The sequence below is a fragment of the Propithecus coquereli genome, unplaced genomic scaffold, assembly GCF_000956105.1.
Source record: "Propithecus coquereli isolate 6110/MARCELLA unplaced genomic scaffold, Pcoq_1.0 Scaffold362, whole genome shotgun sequence".
Taxonomy (NCBI): domain Eukaryota; kingdom Metazoa; phylum Chordata; class Mammalia; order Primates; family Indriidae; genus Propithecus; species Propithecus coquereli.
This window is the reverse complement of record NW_012149308.1, coordinates 1,482,290-1,502,244: the sequence shown is the minus strand read 5'-3', so window position 1 is coordinate 1,502,244 and position 19,955 is coordinate 1,482,290. Positions and strand designations below refer to the sequence as shown.

The 19,955-nt window shown below is 39.6% G+C and overlaps 1 protein-coding gene across 1 annotated transcript in view; it reads left to right on the top strand.

The window, feature by feature from the left end:
- The window catches only part of MAP3K15 (mitogen-activated protein kinase kinase kinase 15), a 130,909-nt gene that overhangs the window by 15,260 nt on the left and 95,694 nt on the right, over window positions 1-19,955 (top strand). The window contains exons 2-3 of the mRNA XM_012651700.1: window positions 6,505-6,644; window positions 9,310-9,333. Of these exons, the coding sequence (XP_012507154.1) occupies window positions 6,505-6,644; window positions 9,310-9,333 (164 nt within the window). The remainder of the gene's footprint in view (window positions 1-6,504; window positions 6,645-9,309; window positions 9,334-19,955) is intronic.

Genomic DNA, 19,955 nt, shown 5'->3' with positions numbered 1-19,955 from the left:
GCTTAATTGGCCTCCAGTGGAGCCCATCAAATATTTTGGTTGAGCTGGGAGCAAAGCCCATTTTGATGGTAGAGTGACTATTGGATTGCCATTGGATCTCACAAGGCTAAAGTTTCAGACTTGTTGGATGGGTTTGTTAAAAAATGTGTTCTCTATTCTAAGGATGAGAGTCCTACATCCAAGTTGCTTGTCATTCATTCTTAAGAAGCAAATAGTTTTTGTAAATCCTATGGCTATTGAGGCATGCTTGATGCAAATCATGAACTCTGCACATTCATTCTCAAAGGACCGGACCGCCTAAGAAAAAGGAAATTGGTACATGAAAAAAAAGAAAAGGAACTGAGAAGGGGTAAGGACAAAGAAAGATGGCTCTGTATCCAGCAATGAGTCACCACCACCACCATGACCAAAGGAACTCGGTTCCCTCCATAGACTGTGGGGACAGACACCACTGAGGAAACAGGGCACGGAATGGGTGAAATCAGCAGTCGTGCAAAAGTCCTGATGCTTAGTGATGATCTTTAAGGAGCAGTTGATTTTGTTAAGAAAGAGGGTACTATTGTTGGTGAAATATATGTAAAAGCCATGGTCCTCTTAGGTTGACTCTCCTTCATTTTAGTGAGACAATTAGAGAACAAATAAGGGCATGCCTCTAATCCTCGCTTGGGTGAGGCAAAGACATAAAATGTAACCAAAATGTTTGTGCCCTCACAATATCCTGAAGTAAAAATAAAAGTAAGTAAAAAAAAGAAGAAGAAGAAGAAAGAAAGAAATGCAGAGGCTATTTCCTACAATTTTGCCACGATCACAGAAAAGCTCAGTAGTACCCTTCTCAGCATTTGCAGTGTGTGGCAGCAGCTCATCAATCTCTGCTCAAACTATAAAATTGCGCACATCTCGATGGTGGCGTGTGATATGGACCTTTTGAAAGAAGAGATTGTTATCTGCTGGCTTTTACTCTGTTCCCACTGCTTCGCTTGACCAGCCTTAAAAAAAAATTTTAAAAAAGGCTTCTAAGAATATGTCAACAGAAGTTTGCCAAAGAGAGTCATGTCAAAGCAACCCCTTTGCAAAAGGGTTGCAGGAAGCTGAAGAGGACCCTTCAGGTGATGAAGATGAAAATATTGAGGTGGTGTGCTCACATACTGGCAGGAAACCCAGAGTTGGAACCGTGAAGTGTGACAGTGTGGATGATGGTGATGTTAATACCATGTAAAGTGATGAATGCAATCTAGCTTTCAGGGTAGTGCTGCGCACTTGTTCTGTGTTGTTAGCTGGAAGAACAATGTGTATGTGCAAAAGATAAAGCGGTTGAAATGCTATACTGCGTGTTGCAAATATTTCACTGCAAGTGGTCTGAATTGAGCCCAATGAGTCCCTTCACCTTAGTGAATAAATGTAGTTGGCTTATAGATGACATGTTTTATTTGCAGTCAGTTATATAGTTATAAAAAGGATTTATTTTTGGTCATTCTTACAAAAGATTAGATACTGGGAAGCAAAAGATAGGAGACCAGATAGTTTCCCAGTGTCCTCACTCTTCCCCTCCTTAGTTAAAACTTGATGCCCCAAGCAACTAGTACCCACCCAACGTGGCACTTGGTAAGGACTTGCTCACCTCCCAACACTGAATTGTCAGGTTGGCTCCTTCTTACGATATTGGAAAATAAGATTTAAATGACACCTCATTACGTTCTTTCCATTGACCTGACCCGAAATATGTTGGAAATGAGTGGCAGTGGATGAAATAAGATCTAAATTATGGTAGGAGTTAAGAGAGGTACTTTCTATCCAGTAAATGCAGGAATTTTTTTTTTTTTTTACAAAAGTGTTTGGCGGAAAACTTATTCTAAAATCTAGCTCTTTTCATTTAGACAAAACCAGTCTTACTTACGTATATAATTTCTTTTTTGCTGCTGGAAGTAGGATAGGCTTACGGATAACCTGGACTATATTTAAAGACTGACATGAGCCAGTACGATCACGGAATTACTATATGGTAAATCATTCGCCATCATATCGTTTTGTTGACTAATGCTTGGCTTCAGAAATCAGATACTTTTAAACCACACTAGAAAAAGAGTTTTATTTATTACCTATAAAACATTTAACAAAAATAACCTTCAAAAGTTTTTAATGAACTAAAATCCTATATATCATTCATCTTTCTCATTTCATACTAGCATATTTTGAGATCACTGTAATTGATTGTTAAATAACTTGAGAGTACTTTGATTTTAAGTTCATTTTCCTGCTAAGTGTAGATTTTAACTGGAACTTTTTTTTTAAAGAGATGGGATTTCCTTATATTGCCCAGGCTGGACTCAAACTACTAGGCTCAAGCAGTCCTTCACCTCAGTCTCCTGGGTAGGTGGGACTATAGGCTCATGCCACCACACCCAGTATCAGTTCTTAAAGTTTGTTAAACCAAGATAGCTAGGGTGGGTGTGTGTGCCTGCCTCACGATCAAGGCAGATGATGGTTTATACGATACAGACTTTTTCCCTGAGGCTGGCCTGTCAGTTGGAACTGGTAATGGTTGCTAGGAACACAGGGTGCATTTGGGAATGAAAATCTGAATTTTATCTCTTCCTTTTTATCTGCGATCTGTTTGCTCAAGATTTAGCCTGTTACACAAATTGTTTTGCCCCCAGGTGGTTCAGTTTTAGAAAATTGAAATTTAGAGTCAGGAACGTACTGAGCCTCATGGGTGATTGGGGTCAGGAAACTGAATTCAAGCCCCAACTCTTCATGCCCTAACCTAGTGACACTGGGCAAGTCTATTAACCTCTTTGTGCTTCATTTCCCCACCTGCGAGGTGAAGCCAGTACTTGCCCTGCCTGTCTCCAAGGGTTGCTCTGAAATTCAGCTGATATATCTGTGGAAGTGTTTTATAAATGACAAAGCATGTGACCATGGTGATGATGAGTGCTTTTGGGTAACTGGTGCGCTCTTCGAAGAAGAAAAAACCACTTGATTCTTGGTATTTAATAAAAATTCTGGTTCAGTGTTTTATCACAATCAGCATTTATAAATTGGATGCTAAATTGGTATCTTAGAAGCTCTGAAAATAAGCCAGTTGAATATTGTTTTAAATTCTCAAAGTGAACTGAGTCTACTGGCCCGAGTGACAAATGTCAGGCAAAAATTTCGACTTTAGATTTGAGGCAGTTTTCCTGTTGAACGTGAATTGCTCAGAATTTTTTTTTTTAGTAGCAGTATTAATCTGTCCTGTTTTAATTGGCACTGAATAGTCTATCTCCCAAGCCTTGGTGGAACTACAGAGGGGCCTCTTTGTAAAGGTGGAGATGCCAGTGCGTCCCAGCACAGAATGCTGAGAAGGCAAAGGAAGGGAAGAACTATGTCACCAGATGAAAACTTAATTTTGGCAAGAATCTCCTCTGCCAAGTTCCAGGTTGGCTACGAACATGGGCTGTGGTCCTTCACTCCTGCCCTCTGCCCGTTTCCACTACTCTCCTCTGTCATCTTCCAGTAGCTTCCTTTCCTTTATTAACTAATTATAGCAGTCACCATAGCCTTGGAATTGGCATCTCTGTTGCCGTTTTTTAGTAGCATTACTATGAAACATATAATTTGTACTTTGGGTAGGTGACAGAGTCCAGGAAACAGTCATATAGGCAGAATGTGTAATTTACTCAGCTGTAGTGTTATTTTGACTCCAAGCAAATGCCCGTGGGGAGCAGAATTATCCACTTGAGATAAAATTGATCAGGCTGAGCTGTAAGATGTTTCCTCAGCGTATACGTTTGTCTTTTTGTTAGCAATAACCTCTAAAGAGTGAATTCGAATATGATAGTCTCCTGTTAAAAGCCCTCATGATTATTTAAGGATATTTTTAGGTGAGACGTTGACACTATGGTTATTTTTATTCTTTCAGTTCTCATCTTTCAGTGACATATCCTGAAATATTTGAGGATGAAATGATATGTCTGGTAGGACTTACTTCAAAATAATACGGAAGGGGGGTGGTATGGATGGCAGCAGAGATGAAACAAGGCTGGCTGTGAGTTGATAATTGTTTAAGTGTATGTGGGTTTCATTATATCTGTCTACTTTGTATATATATTTGTAGTTCTACATAATAAAATGTTAAAAAAAAAAAAAAACCCACCGTGGGTTTCCCATTGCCCCAAGGTAGAGTCCAGCCCTCTTAACATGGCCTTGAGACTCCTTTACTTCCTGGTACCTACTAACCCTTCCAGGTTCATCTCCTAGGGTGTTCTGGCCCCAGGAAATGATTTGCAGTGGGCCTAACACACTCTGTCTTGCCTCTGGCCCTTTGTTCTTGCTGTCTTCTCTTCCTACACCACTCTTTCCTTTCCTCTCATCCCCTCATCCTCACCCCGATTTGCCTGCCTAACTCTTACGGCTTCTGAGGTCACGGACATCATCATTTCCTCCAGGCCTTCCCTGATTGCCCTCCACCCAAGTGTGAGTTAGGTGCCTTCCTGGGGGGTTCCTCCATCGCCGTGTCTCCCTCACTTCAGCCCTCTTCACGGTGATTCCAGCCATCCACTTCCTTTTGGTTACCTGTATGGTATTGTAGGGTTCTTTTGAGAAAAGGGATTATGCACTGTTTGTACATAGCAGGCAGTCAATAAATAAGAAAATAAAAGGCCCACCCCAGGGCTTGGGGACACTTGGCCTCAGGTCTCCCAGTACCCCTGTACAGAGCCAGTGGTGCCTGGTGTTAATGTGGCTTCTGCCTGGGGCCTTGTTTCTTCATTCCCCCGTTTGACTTGCCTCTGTTCTGTTTCGTCAGGATTTTCAGTGACTTCCTATGAGTCACAGCAGTGCAAGCATAAATTTGGACACCACATTCCTATATCTCTACCGCACATGATGAGGAAGCTCTTATGAGTTTTGAAATGGTGTCCAGTCTACAGCTATACCACCCTGAATGTGCCCAATCTCATCTGAAATGGTGTCCAGTACTACTAGGCATAGTTAAACATGCTTATTATAGGTGCAATAAGTTGCTTCTCTGGGATCATAGCTCAGTGCAACCTCAGACTCCTAGGCTCAAGTGATCCTTCCACCTCAGCCTCCCGAGTAGCTGGGACTATAGGCATGCACCCCCATAACCAGTTAATTTTTTTTTTTTTGTAGAGATAGGGTCTAACTTGTTGCCTGGGCTGGTGTTGAACTCCTGGCCTCCAGTGATCCTCCTGCTTCAGCCTCCCAAAGTACTAGGATCACAGATGTGAGCCACCGCACCTGGCGCTCCTGTGTTTTGAATAGGTCTCTTCTACAGGGCACAACTCCATGGGGCATTTTATATTGTCAAGTTGATGGACATGTGAACTAGGAGCTATGACAGGAGTGTTTATTGTAGCAGTTTTAAATAGGAAAAAGAAAAAAATGAATAAAATCTCCATGGATAGGATGGATAAAAAAATTTTTGTTTTGTTGTTCTCTTACCGGATTCTTTTCCGGAGTTGAAATTGCTTGACTTGGGTTTGGCCTTCCAATTTGTTTGATTCCCCCCAAAAATAGCAAGTTGAAGAATATGTACAGTGTGATACTATTGATATAAAGTTCAAAGACATGCAAAACTAAAAAACATACTGTTTAGGAATTCATACATATATGTAATATGCCTATATGTGTTGTCTTAGTCTGTTCAGACTGCTGTAATAGAATACCCTAGCCTGGGTGTGGCTTATAAACAACAGAAATTTATTACAGTTCTGGAGGCTAGCAAGTCCAAGATCAAGGTGCCAGCAGATTTGGTGTCTGATGAGTGCCTGCTTCCTAGTTCGTGGACGAGGCCGTCTTGCTGTGTGCTCGTGTGGTGGAAGGGACAAGGCAGCTCTCTGTGGTTTCTTTTATAGGGGCACTAATCCCATTCATAAGGGCTCCACCCTCATGACCTAATCACCTCAAAAAGGCCCCTCCTCCCAATACCATTACATTGGGGGTTAGGTTTCAACACACAAATTTTGAGGGAACACAAACATTCAATCTATAGCACATGCACACACACAAATGTGTGCACGGGAATGATAAATACAGAGATCAAGATAGAGTTTTTCTCTGGGCCGGAGGGAGATGTGATCAGGGATGGGTACATGGGACTCTGACGGTGCAGGTAACACTCTGTGACTTGGGCTGCATGTTGGATGCGTGGTTTTTCGTTATACTTCATACTCCATATATAGGCTAAATATATTTTTTGGATATGAGATATATCTCATAACAAAGGTAACATTAAAAATAAATCCATCAGCAAGTTCTAAGTGAGGCTATATTCCCAGCACTTTGAAGAAAGAAGAGGTTTGTGGATTTTTTTTTTTATTCTTACCGTTTTTCTTCTATAGTTCATGGGGTAATTTTAATCAAATCATTCCTCACTTCTGCTTTACCTAAAAGGCTGATGGCAGAAATACCGATTGCCATAGCTCCCCGTTGGTGATCATCTGCAAGTAAGTTAAGTAGAACAGACCATTTCCTCCCATTCTGTCCTGTTCTTGTTCATCACAGATGTTGCCGTGGTGGACATGAGCGATGTCTCCAGACAGCCTTCCCTCTTCTACCACCTCGGAGTCCGTGAAAGCTTTGACATGGCCAATAACGTGATCCTGTACCACGACACTGATGCTGACACTGCTCTCTCATTGAAGGTAAAGGGTATTGTTTACCTGCTCCTGAATACTTCATTTTGGGAAAGCAGAATTACACGTCCAGCTGAAATGTTCTGTAGCACACAAGGTTGGAGAAAAACAAATAAAGACTTGTTTGTGCGATTCCTTCCTTCCCACCGTAGGTTCTAGTTCACACAGATGACTTCCTGGCCACTGTATGAGCATCTATGCTACAGTCATGCATTTGCAGGCAACTTGAGCATTTCCAGGCTCGCTAGGGAAGCAGAGGCAAAAACTCCTGTTAGTTTCCACTGAAGCAACCATATCACTCTGAATCCTTTCATGGGCAATTTGATCCAAGCCTACATATTATAAAAATCAGTTCTCAACTCGGATAATAACATGAAGGCATTTAACAGTGACCAAAATGGGCAGAAAATTTTAGCATAGACACAATTAGTATTTAATCTGTTATTTTCTCCCAGTCTGAAAGCAAAGCAAAACTGAAAACTTGTGTGTTCCTGCACAGTAATTATTGAGAATTTCTAAAATGAATTTGTAAGTTTGATATAAGCTTTTTTTGGATAACTTTTAAAAAATGTTTATATTTGTAAAATATAAATGTCTAACGTGAGTTATTCCAAAATTTGGCCGATATTAATGCTGTTGAATATCATAGAAAATCCTGGTCTGTGTTAAATCGTTTTAGGAATAACGGGTTAGTTTTCTTTACAGCAGTGCTTCTCAACCCTGACTGCACTTCAGAATCACCTGGAGAACTTGTAAATATCCCATACCCAGGCCACACCCCAGACCTGTTACATCGTAATCTCTGGGGAGCAGGGCCCAGGCATGGGGATTTTTTTTTTAAACCTCCCAGATGTGCAGCCAGGGCTGAGAACCAATGCTTTAGAGAGTCAGTCTTCACAGACATCGTTTCTAAATGTCCAACTCCTTCAGTATTAAGAATCACTAGGCTGGGCGCGGTGGCTCACGCCTGTAATCCTAGCACTCTGGGAGGCCGAGGCGGGCGGATTGTTTGAGCTCAGGAGTTCGAGACCAGCCTGAGCAAGAGCGAGACCCCGTCTCTACCAAAAATAGAAAGAAATTAATTGGACAGCTAAAAATATATAGAAAAAATTAGCCGGGCATGGTGGCGCATGCCTGTAGTCCCAGCTACTTGGGAGGCTGAGGCAGTAGGATTGCTTGAGCCCAGGAGTTTGAGGTTGCTGTGAGCTGGATGCCACAGCACTCAATCTAGCCAGGGCAACAAAGTGAGACTCTGTCTCAAAAAAAAAAAAAAAAAAAAAAGGAATCACTAATATATAGTAGTATAGTCATATACCAAAGTTGGACATATTTGTTTGTGTTTCTTGAGGTTTAATATTAACCAGGTTTTCTGGGTTCTGTAATGATTTGAGATTATTTCCTGGTAGAAATACCACCTGTTTCAGATGTGTAACCTGTATGTGTTAAACATCATGTATACTTTACATAAATGTGTACTCTGTAATGACAGCACAATACTGTATTTTAAGAAGTCATTCATATGACAGTGGAAGAATAAACAGTTTGATTAGTGTAGTTTACATTGTAAAATAGTTTGCCAAAGACTATAAACCAATCTAAATTACTTTAGATATTTTCACTAAGATAGTTATCCTTAGAAATATTTAGAATTTAAAAAGTATGAAAGTATAGATTACTAACCTATATTGTAATGAGAAACATGAAATTAGAATGTATTTTTTTCCAATTCAATACATTTTTTCCTTCAACTGTGCCTTAGCAAAGTCCTCCGGAAAGTCCTATGACCTAGATAAGTTTTAATTTTTAATGATATGGGAAGATATTTCCTAAAATGGAAATGGGTAGTCAGTTATATCTAACATCAGAAGAAGCAGCCTGCACTTGTTATCAGAAAATAGAAATCTCAGAGTGTATAAAACATGTTTTACGGGGCAGCTGCTTAATTATGTTTTTCCCCCCCAGAACTGTTGTTTTTCAGTGCATAAATGATATAGTTAAGGGCTGCATAACTATCATGCTAAGTTAACTGACTAAAATTGTCATCACTGAATTTGAAGATTCTTAGACAGTTTGAGTGGGGTGTCAGGAATCCTACCAATACCACCCCTTCTATAGGAAGGCTAACTGTGGTATAGCCTTCGCATTGATCTTTTCAAGAAATGGCTCCAGACCTGAGGATAGCACAGCACTTCCCAGGTGCTTCTCTGGGAAGGTGAGATGCAGGGCACTCAGTGCCCCAAACTTAAATCTTAAAATCTTTTGGGCAAAAGAATTGGCACTGCCCTGGGAAAATCCTTATAAGCATAAGTGCCCTCTAATAGTTCCAAAGCTAACCAGTTATGATCAATTTTCCATGGAATATGAATTTTACACTTCTCAGAGGTTCATTCTATTTGAAGCTTTTTTTTTTTTTATTTCAGCATATTATAGGGATACAGATGTTTAGGTTACGTATGTTGCCCTTGCCCCCCCTCAAGTCCAAGTTTCAAATATGTCCATTCTTCAGGTGGTGCGCATTGCACTCTTTGTGTATGCATATACCCTTTAGAGGGAAGTTTCAAGTGATTAATTCTTGCTCTAAGGTAGGTGCTGGATGATGGGGGTTGCTGGCCAATGCTTATGGGAATTAACTGTTTTGAAAAAATCTATATTCATCTTTTCTTTTTCTTTTCAGGATATGGTAACTCAGAAGAACACAGTAAGTATTACATTTTCAGATTTTTAGCCTTGTAAATAAATTTATAAAATGCTTGCCTGAAAATCACACAGGTATCAAGATGACTTCTAATAATGCCTGTTGGTTGTGTTTTTTAAGGAGGGCAGCTAGAAACTCCCTATCCCTCAACCTACCAGCTAGCCCAGGCCCCACTCAGCCATTGAGGGTATGGGCAGAAAGCAAGGTGTCAGGCAAGACAGTGTATATTCTTCATTACTAACTAGGCCTTTGCACTGGAACCACCTGCCTATCTCCTTCTGAGTTGGTTCGGTATTCCTATGGACCACCAAGAGTCTTTTTTTGCTGGAGCCAGCATCTCCCATACTTCCTCACCAGTTTCCCTAATGATAGAGGAATGTGAACTTGTGCCTCAGTTAATGTGGGGGCTAGCCTGAAGTTCCCTGCCACAAGCTGAAAAGAAGTGGGGCAGAATTCTACTTCCTTCTGTTCTGTTCATGTACTGAAGTCTACTGATTTGGTTTAAAAGTTTCTGCAGTGACTTAGTTTTCTTGCCATGTTGGTTTGAATAGCACAATGAAACCACCACCCTAAAACCATTTAAATAAGATCATGTCCTTGGAAGTGGTTCCAAGGTTATCTTGTACCCTTGACTGCACCTCAAGCTGCCCACCGCACCCGCCCTCCACCCCCAGACCTATGGCATTGTGGTTTGAGAAACCACGATGTAGACTCAGGACAGGTCCTTGCTTCCTCTCTTTGGGGCCTCAGGCTCCTTGCCCACTGGACCTTCTAGAAGGGAAGGGCCTACTGACTCTTTCTATTCCAATTAGAGTTCCTAGAGGGAGAAAGAGAAAAGAGCCCAGGAGGTGAAGCCCTCCATAGGGGAGCAGGAGCTTTGTGTGACTTTAGCCCTTGGCAGAAGGCCCTAACCTGCAACTTTGGGGACCCAAGCTTCCCCAGGACCCTGACAGAAATCCTCACCTGAGGTAGAAGTTCCAGAAACAAAGCAAGTGGTATAGTTTATGTGATTACTCTTGAAGCATGGATTTAACAAGCAGGCCTGTAAAAGAAGGCATCAGGGTGGTTTTCAGTTCCTCTTGGAAAAGAGATGGAACAATGCATGACTTCATTTTGTCCCATTTACATACTGTTGTTGTCCACTTATGGGTGTCTTTCCTGTTCTTTCTAGATCTTGGGTTTTTTTTTTTTTTAATGACCTCGTTCGTGGAGAAACGGGGGAGCAGTCGAAGTAGATTGGGCCTGAGGTGCCTTGGTAGCTGCAGCCCTGCTCTAAGAACACTGGGCAGTTGCTCCACCCCTGCCCAGGCCTCAGTATCCTCAGCAGTAAAATGAAAAATGTTGAGCTAAGTTGTTTTGCTCATAAATACCTTCCAGCATTCAACATTTGTGGTTCCATGTTTGTTGCACAAGCAAAAAGATGCAACTTAGATTTAATGCAAGAATGTCTATGAAACACTTATTCCTTAAAACAAGTTACATTAAGGCAAGGAGCAAGGGAGACAACTCGTGTTCTTTTTCCACTCCTGGGTGTTGGGAGTGTCAGCACTTAGAAATATTCTGTCCTCCAGGAGACTTAGTATTATTCTGTTGCAATTCCACTACATACCCTCCCTTCTAGCACATTCTCCCTTCTTCTAAACACCCAGGAATTCCTAGTAATTCTGAGCATACCTTGACACCATTCTGCCTAGGTATTGTTGGTTTGTTTGTTTGTTTTTAGTAATAATCTTATTCTAAAGGATTTGGCAACTAATCTCTCTGCTATATTTGGCATTATGGTAGAATTCAGTGCTCAGTATTTGTTGTCATTCTTGGCAAGATGTGAAAATTTAAAGCATTCAGAAGAATAACAAAAAGGATCCTAAGTGACTTGAAGCGTAGAAAATAGCACCTAAGTGGAAAGGCTGAAGGGAAATAAACCTTGAGAGGTACCATTAGTGGTTATCTTCAAGTGTTATCTTCTTTCTGAAAGTAAGGAGAGAGTTACTTTTTCCAGTCCAGATGGGCTGGAAGTAGGGCAAACAGAAAAATGGTTTGGGTCAGCAGAATGGACATCTTGCAACTAATGGTGATTAAACATTAAAATAGAATGCCAAAGTAAATTGAGTGACTCTAAGGAGAGGTTGCTCACTTATCTCCTACATGTGGATTGGGATAACACTGGAATCGGAGGCCTGGATCATATGATCCCAGAGATTTGGAGAGAATCTGGTATAATTGTGGGTTTGTGATCATTTTAGAAAGATTTAAACATACAGTGTAATCATAGTGACCTATAAAGTCTTGTGACAGGGGTACAGATGAAATGCCACACCCTGAACATGCACCCAGATGTTCAAAGTGATTTATGAATATGTGAAAGCTAAGATGCTCTGAGATCTGTCTTCAGGGAGTCATATGATGTTTCTAGAGTTGTGCCTGATGACATATTGAATTCGGCTTCACTTGTCAGAGGAGTGGGCACACTTGTTTCCATTTCTGGAGGGGCATTTCTTTGCAGGGATGTAAAGGATGGGAAGCTGGTCTCTGGGTTTCAGACTAGACCACTCACAGCCATTCTGGGCTCCTTTGCTTTCTAGAAATGTGGTATCACCTTTTATACTCACCTCTTTTACAGATGATGCTCATATTCTTGTGTTCTGGCTTTGTTTTTTTAAAGATACCTTATTTAGGTATAACTTACATACCATAAAATTCACCTGATTTAAGCACACATAATTCAATTACTTTTCTTTCTTTCTTTTTTCTTTTTTCTTTTTTTTTTTTGAGACAGGGTCTCGCTCTGACACCCAGGCTGGAGTGCAGTGGTGCCATAATAGCTCACTGAAGCCTTGAACTTCTGGGCTCCAGCAATCTTCCTACCTCAGCCTCCCAAGTAGCTAGGACTACAGGCACGCACCACCATGACTGGATAATTTTCGTATCTTTTATAGAGATGAGGTCTCACTATGTTGCCCAAGCTGGTCTCAAACTCCTGGGCTCAAGCAAACCTCCTGCTTCGGCTTCCCAAAGTGCTGGGATTACAGACATGAGCCACTGTGCCTGGCCCAATGACTTAATAATTTATAGAGCCATGCAGCCAATTGTAGGTTGTATACCACAATCTGATTTTAGAGCATTTCCATCACCCCAAAAAATGTTTATTTGCAGATAATCCCAGTTCCCGTCCCAAGTACCTACTAATCTGCTTTATGTCTTTTAGATTTGCCTTTTCAGAACTTTTTTCATATGAGTGGAATGATAGTATATGTGATCTTAAGCATCTGCTTTCTTTCACTTAGCATGATGTTTTGAAGTTCATTTATGACGTAGCATGGATCAATAGTTCTTTCCTTTTTATTGCTCAGTGGTATTCTACTGTATGGGTGTTCCACATTTCATCCATCTCCCAGTTGATGGACATTTCGATTGTGTCCACTTCTTGGCTATTATGAATAATGCCACTGTCAACATTTGAGTACGAGTCTTTGTATGTTTTCATTACTCTTGGGTATATACCTAGGAATGGAATTGTTGAAGCATAGGGTAAATATACCTTTAACTTCTTAAGATAATGATTCTAAAGTGGCTGTACCATTTTACATTTCCACCAGTAGTAAGAGGCCCAGTTTCTTCACATCCTCACCAATACTTGGTATTGTCTGTCTTTTTATTATACCTACTCTAGTGAGTATGAAGTGATATCTCAGTGTGGTTTTCATTTGTATTTCCCTAGTGACTAATGATGTTGAGCATCTTTTTATGTTCTTATTAGCCATTTGTAGTCTTCTTTGGTGAAATGTCTATTGAAATCTTTTGCCCACTTTTAATTGGGTTGTGTTATTATGGAGTTGTAAGAGTTCTTTATATATTCTGGAAGTAAGGGCCTTTTCAGAGGCTTTATCAATTATTTCTTTTATAGATCATGTTTTTGGTGTTATATTTATGAGCTCTTAGCTTAAATCAAGGTCACAAAGTATTACTCCTATGTTTTCTTTTAAAAGCTTTTTAGTGTTTGCTCTTACATTTAGGTCTCTGATCCATTTAGAGTTGATTTTTGTGTTTGGTGTGAGATAGATGTCCAATTTCATTCTTCTGCATGAGGATATTCAGTTGTCCCAGTACTGTTTCTTGAAAAGACTATCTTATCCCCATTGGCACCTTTGTCATAATCAACTGACTATATATGTAAGGATTTATTCCTGGGCTCTCATGTCTATTCATTGATCTACCCTGTATGTCTATATGTCTGTCCTTATGCTGGTACCATGCTGTTTTGATCATTATAGCTTTGTAGTAATTTTTGAAATTGGGAAGTTGAGTCCTCCAACTTTGTTCTTCTTTTTCAACATTGTTTTGGCATTTGGGGCCCCTTGTAGTTCCATATAAATTTGAGGATCAGATTTTCCATTTCTGCAGGGAAAAAAGCCCTTAAATGTTGATAAGGGATTGCATTGTATCTGTAGATTTCTTTGAGTCGTATTGACATTGTAACTATATTAAGTTTTCCAGTCCGTGAACATGGGATGTCTTTGTATTTATTTAGGTCTTTAATTTCTTTCAGCAATGTTTTGTAGTTTTCAGTGTACAAGTCTTTCATCTCCTTGGTAAAGATGAAGGTTAAACTTATTCCTGGGTGTTTTATTCTTTTGGATACTCTTGTAAATGGAATTGTTTACTTAATTTCCTTTTCAGGGTTGACTTTTGAAGACTATAACTTTCACAAAAACCTTTTTAACACTTACTGCATCTTTATGATTCACTATTTGAGTAAAAAATGTAATTCAGTTTTCGGTCAGAGTTCCATAAAAATTACTTCTTTTCCTGTATTACTTTCATCCATTTTAATTCTTATGCTATTTTTCTGCTGCTTTAGAAATGACAAAGATAGCTACTTTCAACATTTTATCACTTTGAAAAATATGTTTACATGATGACAGGTCAAGGTTGAATGAACCTTTATGAAAGCAAAAGAGTGAAAATAAAGCCAACCCCAAATCTACTTTATCTATTAAACCTTGGAACTTCCTAGTAGTTTATCACTAGTGTACATAGTCCATAGGTATTCTGTAACTTCATTTGCTTTAATTTTCCTTGACAAGAATAGCCATACAGGCCAAGCGTGGTGGCTCACGCCTGTAATCCTAGCACTCTGGGAGGCCGAGGTGGGAGGATTGCCCGAGGTCAGGAGTTTGAGACCAGCCTGAGCAAGAGCAAGACTCTGTCTCTACTAAAAATAGAAAGAAATTAGCTGGTCAACTAAAAATATATAGAAGAAAATTAGCCAGGCATGGTGGCGCATGCCTGTAGTCCCAGCTACTCGGGAGGCTGAGGCAGAAGGATTGCTTGAGCCCAGGAGTTTGAGGTTGCTGCCCAGGCAACAGAGCGAGACTGTCTCAAAAAAAAAAAAAAAAAAAAAAGGCCATACCATCAAACTTATGGCTGACTTTGGAGGAATTTACCCTGGAATCAAACTCTGAGGCTTGAGTTTAGGGTACAGGAGGTTTATGAAGCTGTGCTCTTGGGACTGATGCTAGGGAAGGGGAGTAAATAAGGCAGGACTGGGAAGAGGGAGAAATGGAGCTGGGAGGCAGGCTCAGTGTCAGCTTTGGCTGACCCATTGAGGAGGTCTGGAGCTGGAATGGCCTTTCTGAGTTGTCCCGAATTAGAATGAGATGGCCAAGCCTTTATATTCCTGCATCTGTCCATCATTGGAAAGAGTGTTACATTGGGTGAGATGCTCTCTGCAACTGAGGAAGTTCCAGAACTGACAGCAAGGGCTGATAGCTTAAGAGCTCCCAGCAGCTGGGGCAACATGTCCTTTCTTGAATGGGGCTCTAGGCAGCATACCCGAGTGTCTACTACATTATAATTGTTTCATTTGAGAAATATATGTCATATATACTCCAAGACTAAGAAATGCATCTCCAAGGCAGATAAACACAGAAATAATTGTTTCCATTGGATTAGTGGGTGATTACCTGAAAGCTATTCACAACCTTGTTAGAGAGGAAACATGGAGATATGCACCTTCCTTGTCCCCCAGAAGAATTACTGGGAGAAAATGAGATGGTTCACCCAATATTTGGTGAAGGGGTTGTTAAAAATACACTGGACCTTATTTTCATTTGTCATGTCCTAAAGCCAGGGTTCAGTTGTTTTTTAAAAACCATAGTTAAATCTCCAAGCTAGGATCACATTATTTTTTAAAAACCTTATTAAAAAACATGTTATTAAAAACTAATCTGGTTCTTGACCACTGGACTAGGTGATTATTTTTTTTCTGGAAACTCAATGAGATTTAAAAGAAACTCATTGTTCCTATTAAAATGGTTATCTTTATAATCCCAATAAATTGGAAATTCTTTGAGAAACAGACATTGGCAATATTGGGAGCATTGCCTTCAATGTTGGAAGTCTTCCCTCTGGCTCATGGGGATGTTTAGGCCTTGAGTTCAAGGTAACAGAATTTCTCTTGCTCTTTTTCTCTTGCCTTCCTTAATTCTTTACTTTGCTGTAGCTTGGGATTCAAAATTATCAAAGATGATATAGATTGCTTAGGAAAACTTTGACAGAAGGACAATTAAATTTCTTTTCTCCTTTCCATATTCTTTGGGTTTTCTGAGTTCAAAATCAAGATTTCCACCACTTTTATTAGCAAAGACTCAATTTCAAACAAGAAGATTACAGCCCATGGTAGAGGGAGAATTTTATTTTACACACAGAACATGAATCATGTAAAAACCTCTGCCCTTTACTTATTCATTTGATTTGTATATCTATGTTTTGTTATTTTTATTTCATCTTAAATTATCTGTTAAAGTCTTTTTGTCCTTTTTTTCTACATGCCTTGGTCTTTTTTTTTTTTTCAGACTATTACAGGGGTACAAACGCTTTGGTTACATAAATTGCCTTTGTACTGCCCAAATCAGGGCTACAAGCATGCCCATCCCTCAGACAGTGCACACCGCACCTGTTAGGTGTGAATTTACCCATTCCCTCCTCCCCGCTCCCACCTGCCCAACACCCAGTGAATGTTACTTCCGTATGTGCACATAAGTGTTGATCAATTAGTATCAATTTAATGGTGACTACATATGGTGCTTATTTTTCCATTCTTGTGATACTTCACTTAGTAGAATGGGCTCCAGCTCCATCCAAGATAATACAAGAGGTGTTAGTTCATCATTTTTTTTATTGCTGAGTAGTACTCCATGGTATACATATACCACATTTTATTAATCCACTCATGACTTTGGTCTTGCTCCTGTTTGTTCTTTTCAATTGGAGTACCCTGGAGTACATGAAATTTTCTCCGTACCTCTTGAATATCACAAGGGTGATGTCAAATTTCACAGGGCCAATGTGGGAACCAAATAATATTTAGTTCTGCCTACCAACTGAATAAGTCTTTGATATACACAACACCCATCTATTTTCTTTAAATTGAGACATATTTCACATACCATAAAATTCACTATTCACGCATCTGTGTTGGGTATTTTGTACAGCTTTATTTAAGAATATTTCAGAATTAGGCTGAAGTGACAGCTAGTGACAAGAATCTTAGGAAGGAAGGAGAAGGCCTGAGATTTGTCTGGCTTCGTGGTCATCTGTAAGGCCAGTTGGTTAACTACACTGAGTCTCGGTTTCTTCTATAAAATGAGATAATTAATGAGGTGACTTCTGAGATTTGTCCCAGCTCTGAAGCAATTCTGTGACTTTATGGTGGCCATGCAGTTGTTTAAATAAAGTACATCAATTATCACAGTAGCTCAGCACTACATGGCATGTTTCCAGCAGGGATATCTTCATTTACCTTTAACTGGCACAATAGCCTGATTATCCTGTTGAAATTGTTATACAGCTTCGGTATATTCGTTTCTCTGATGACCAGATAATTATAGAAAAGTAGCATTGTAGAATGCTATTTGCATTGATCTCAAGAAAAAAGACTTTCATTTTCCTAGACAATGCATGTGTGCTGATTTTTAAAATTCTCCTATAACTGGCTAGACAAAGAATCTTATCTGTTAAGCTCAAACCTTGTAATCATTTTTAGGGGGTAATGTCAACTTCTAATTTCTTCCTTAATATTAACAAATTGACTTTGTCATACATGGTCATATTAAATAATTTTAAAAAAATTATTGCCCTATGTTTGTTCATTTGCTCCCTAAATTTTCTTGGGACCAATCTTCTGTCCTTTTTCAGTTTTGGTTTTCAGTAAGGATTTGCGACCCACTTGCATTACAAGATACAAGCTCCAAAGTACCACATTCTGCCAGTAATCAAGATGTGTATTCTTCTGATAGTGCTCAGAAATCAGTTCATCTTGAGTAGTATTAAACCACCTTCCATCTGCCTTAGATGCTTTTTCCCCCTTCTCTTTTGACTAGACCATTCGTTGACTGATTAAATGTTCGTATCATTATAAAATATGTTTTCTGGAAGGTCAAGCCAAAAGTCTCATTATGAAGTTGGCTGGGGTAAACTTGTACATATCGTGTTTGCTCCAAAGAATTAATTTGTGAACTGTGCTGCTGTTGACCAACTTTGGCCACTTGGTGCTAGCCACAAATAAAAATAAGTGCTGGTGTAATGAGGCCCCTTGGCTTGTTTGTCCATCCTGGCCTTCTTGGACCTTTGGCCACCTTGCATGGGCAGCCTTCAGAGAAGCCAGCTGAGGAGCAAAACCTAAGTGTCCTTGGTTAGTGGCCATAATTGAACCCAATGACAATTGAGTCGAGGTTCTGACGTGCTCTGTTTTCCTGGGCCATCCTAAAGAATCTAGGCAGCTGTTTATAGATGGGAATTGCACTGTCGTTCACGGAGAGCTTTCTGTTGGAAGCCCACTGAAGGAACTAACATTTTAGGTTTGCAGTTAAGGATGTTCTATGTGAAGCATCTAAGAGTTTGCGAGTGGGAGTTCTTAGCTTTATGAGGGCCATGGGACCCCTTTGTCAGTGTGGAGGAGCCTATGAACCCCTTCTCAGAATGTTCTAAAATGCTTAAATACAAAAGATTACAAAGGAGACTCATATCACAATATAGTTATCAAAATATTTTTTAAAGTTGTAATAGTAATCTCTGTGCTGCTTTACTAATGTCTTACATAATAAGATCAAGCAGCAGGTTTAAAAACCTCATAATTTTGAAGTAGTGATGGGTATAGAAGTTATTTTGAGATCTCTGTAGGAACTGTAATGTGATATGAAAAACTCTATGATTTCTATTAGTGACAAAGTCTCAGGTCTCACGAATACTACTAGGGCATGTTACCTACATTTCTAATTGAAGGTAATGTTACATTTCAAATGATGGCTAATGATGACAAAGATGTAATTTTTTCTCATTCAAGTTCATAGACTCCTAAGAATTAATGGACTCCAGGTTCAGAACTCCTAGTCTGGTGTAGAACTATTGCACATGATGAATATTTATTGGATGCCCGCTATATGTGAAGCACTTCACAAAAAGGGCCATATTTGAGCCTCTATTGTCTAATAAGGTGGACACTATTATTTGTCCCCATTTTAAAGATGAGAAAACTAAGGTTTAGATAGATGAGTGCATTTTGCAGAGTCATCCATCTCTGATGCGGTGGAGCTGGAATTCATTCCTTGGCCCTCTGAATTCTTCACCATGTTGCTATGCTTGAATTGGGATCATACTGACTTCCTATTTCAGTACTGATACAGTGTTTCTTATTCACCTGACTTCGCAAATGGGAAAAACAACACACTACCCAGTTCTGCTGAGAGGATGATGAAATTGGCACACCCTCACATGCTGCTGGTGGGAGTGTAAATTGTTACAGCCTTTCTGACAGCAACTTGGCCAACACATATCAAGAACCTTAAACTTGCTCTAGTAATTTCACTCCTGGGAAGCTATCCTTAGGAAAAGACCACAGCACCAAAGCCTGCTATATGCAAAGATGTTCATCTCAGTGATACTTATAGTGAGGAAAATTTCAAAACAAACTGAAAGTTAAGCAATAGGAGAGTGGTTAAGTAGACTGTATATATTTACTAGATGGTTTATTAGGCAAGCATTAAAAATTATGGCATTAAGACTGTATAAATAAACTTTTATAACAAGTGTTTATAAAATCACCTATTTAATGATGGTATAGGGCAATCTGTTCATGGTGGTGATATTTGTAGATGGTGGTAGTTCTGGGATTTCCAGTTGCTAGGTTAGAAACTAAAAACTTTAGAGGACAGATTCCTCTACTTACTACCTGCACACTGTCAGAAAGAAGTGGTTTACTCTGCCCTCTGACCTCACTTACTATATCAGAATCACCCTTTTCGGAAATATTTGGAGAGTGTTTAGAATAAGAGTTTACACATTAATGTGGCTAGCATACTGGTTCCAATGCCTCTTTATGTGGGAAACTAAGCTGCCTTTGTTAAATTTGTTTTAATGAGCTGGATTCTTGAGATGTTTCCATTTATAAATGTAACAAGTACAAATAGCTGATCCTAGCTCCCCATTGAACATGTGTTATGCTAATCATTGTTTTTATATTTAATTTCTGGTCTCTCCACCAGCAAAAGTCTGAATGTGTTCCATCCTTTGAAGATGTTTGATCCTATTCTTCTTCTTTGTAAGAACAAAAGTACTAGATCACTGTC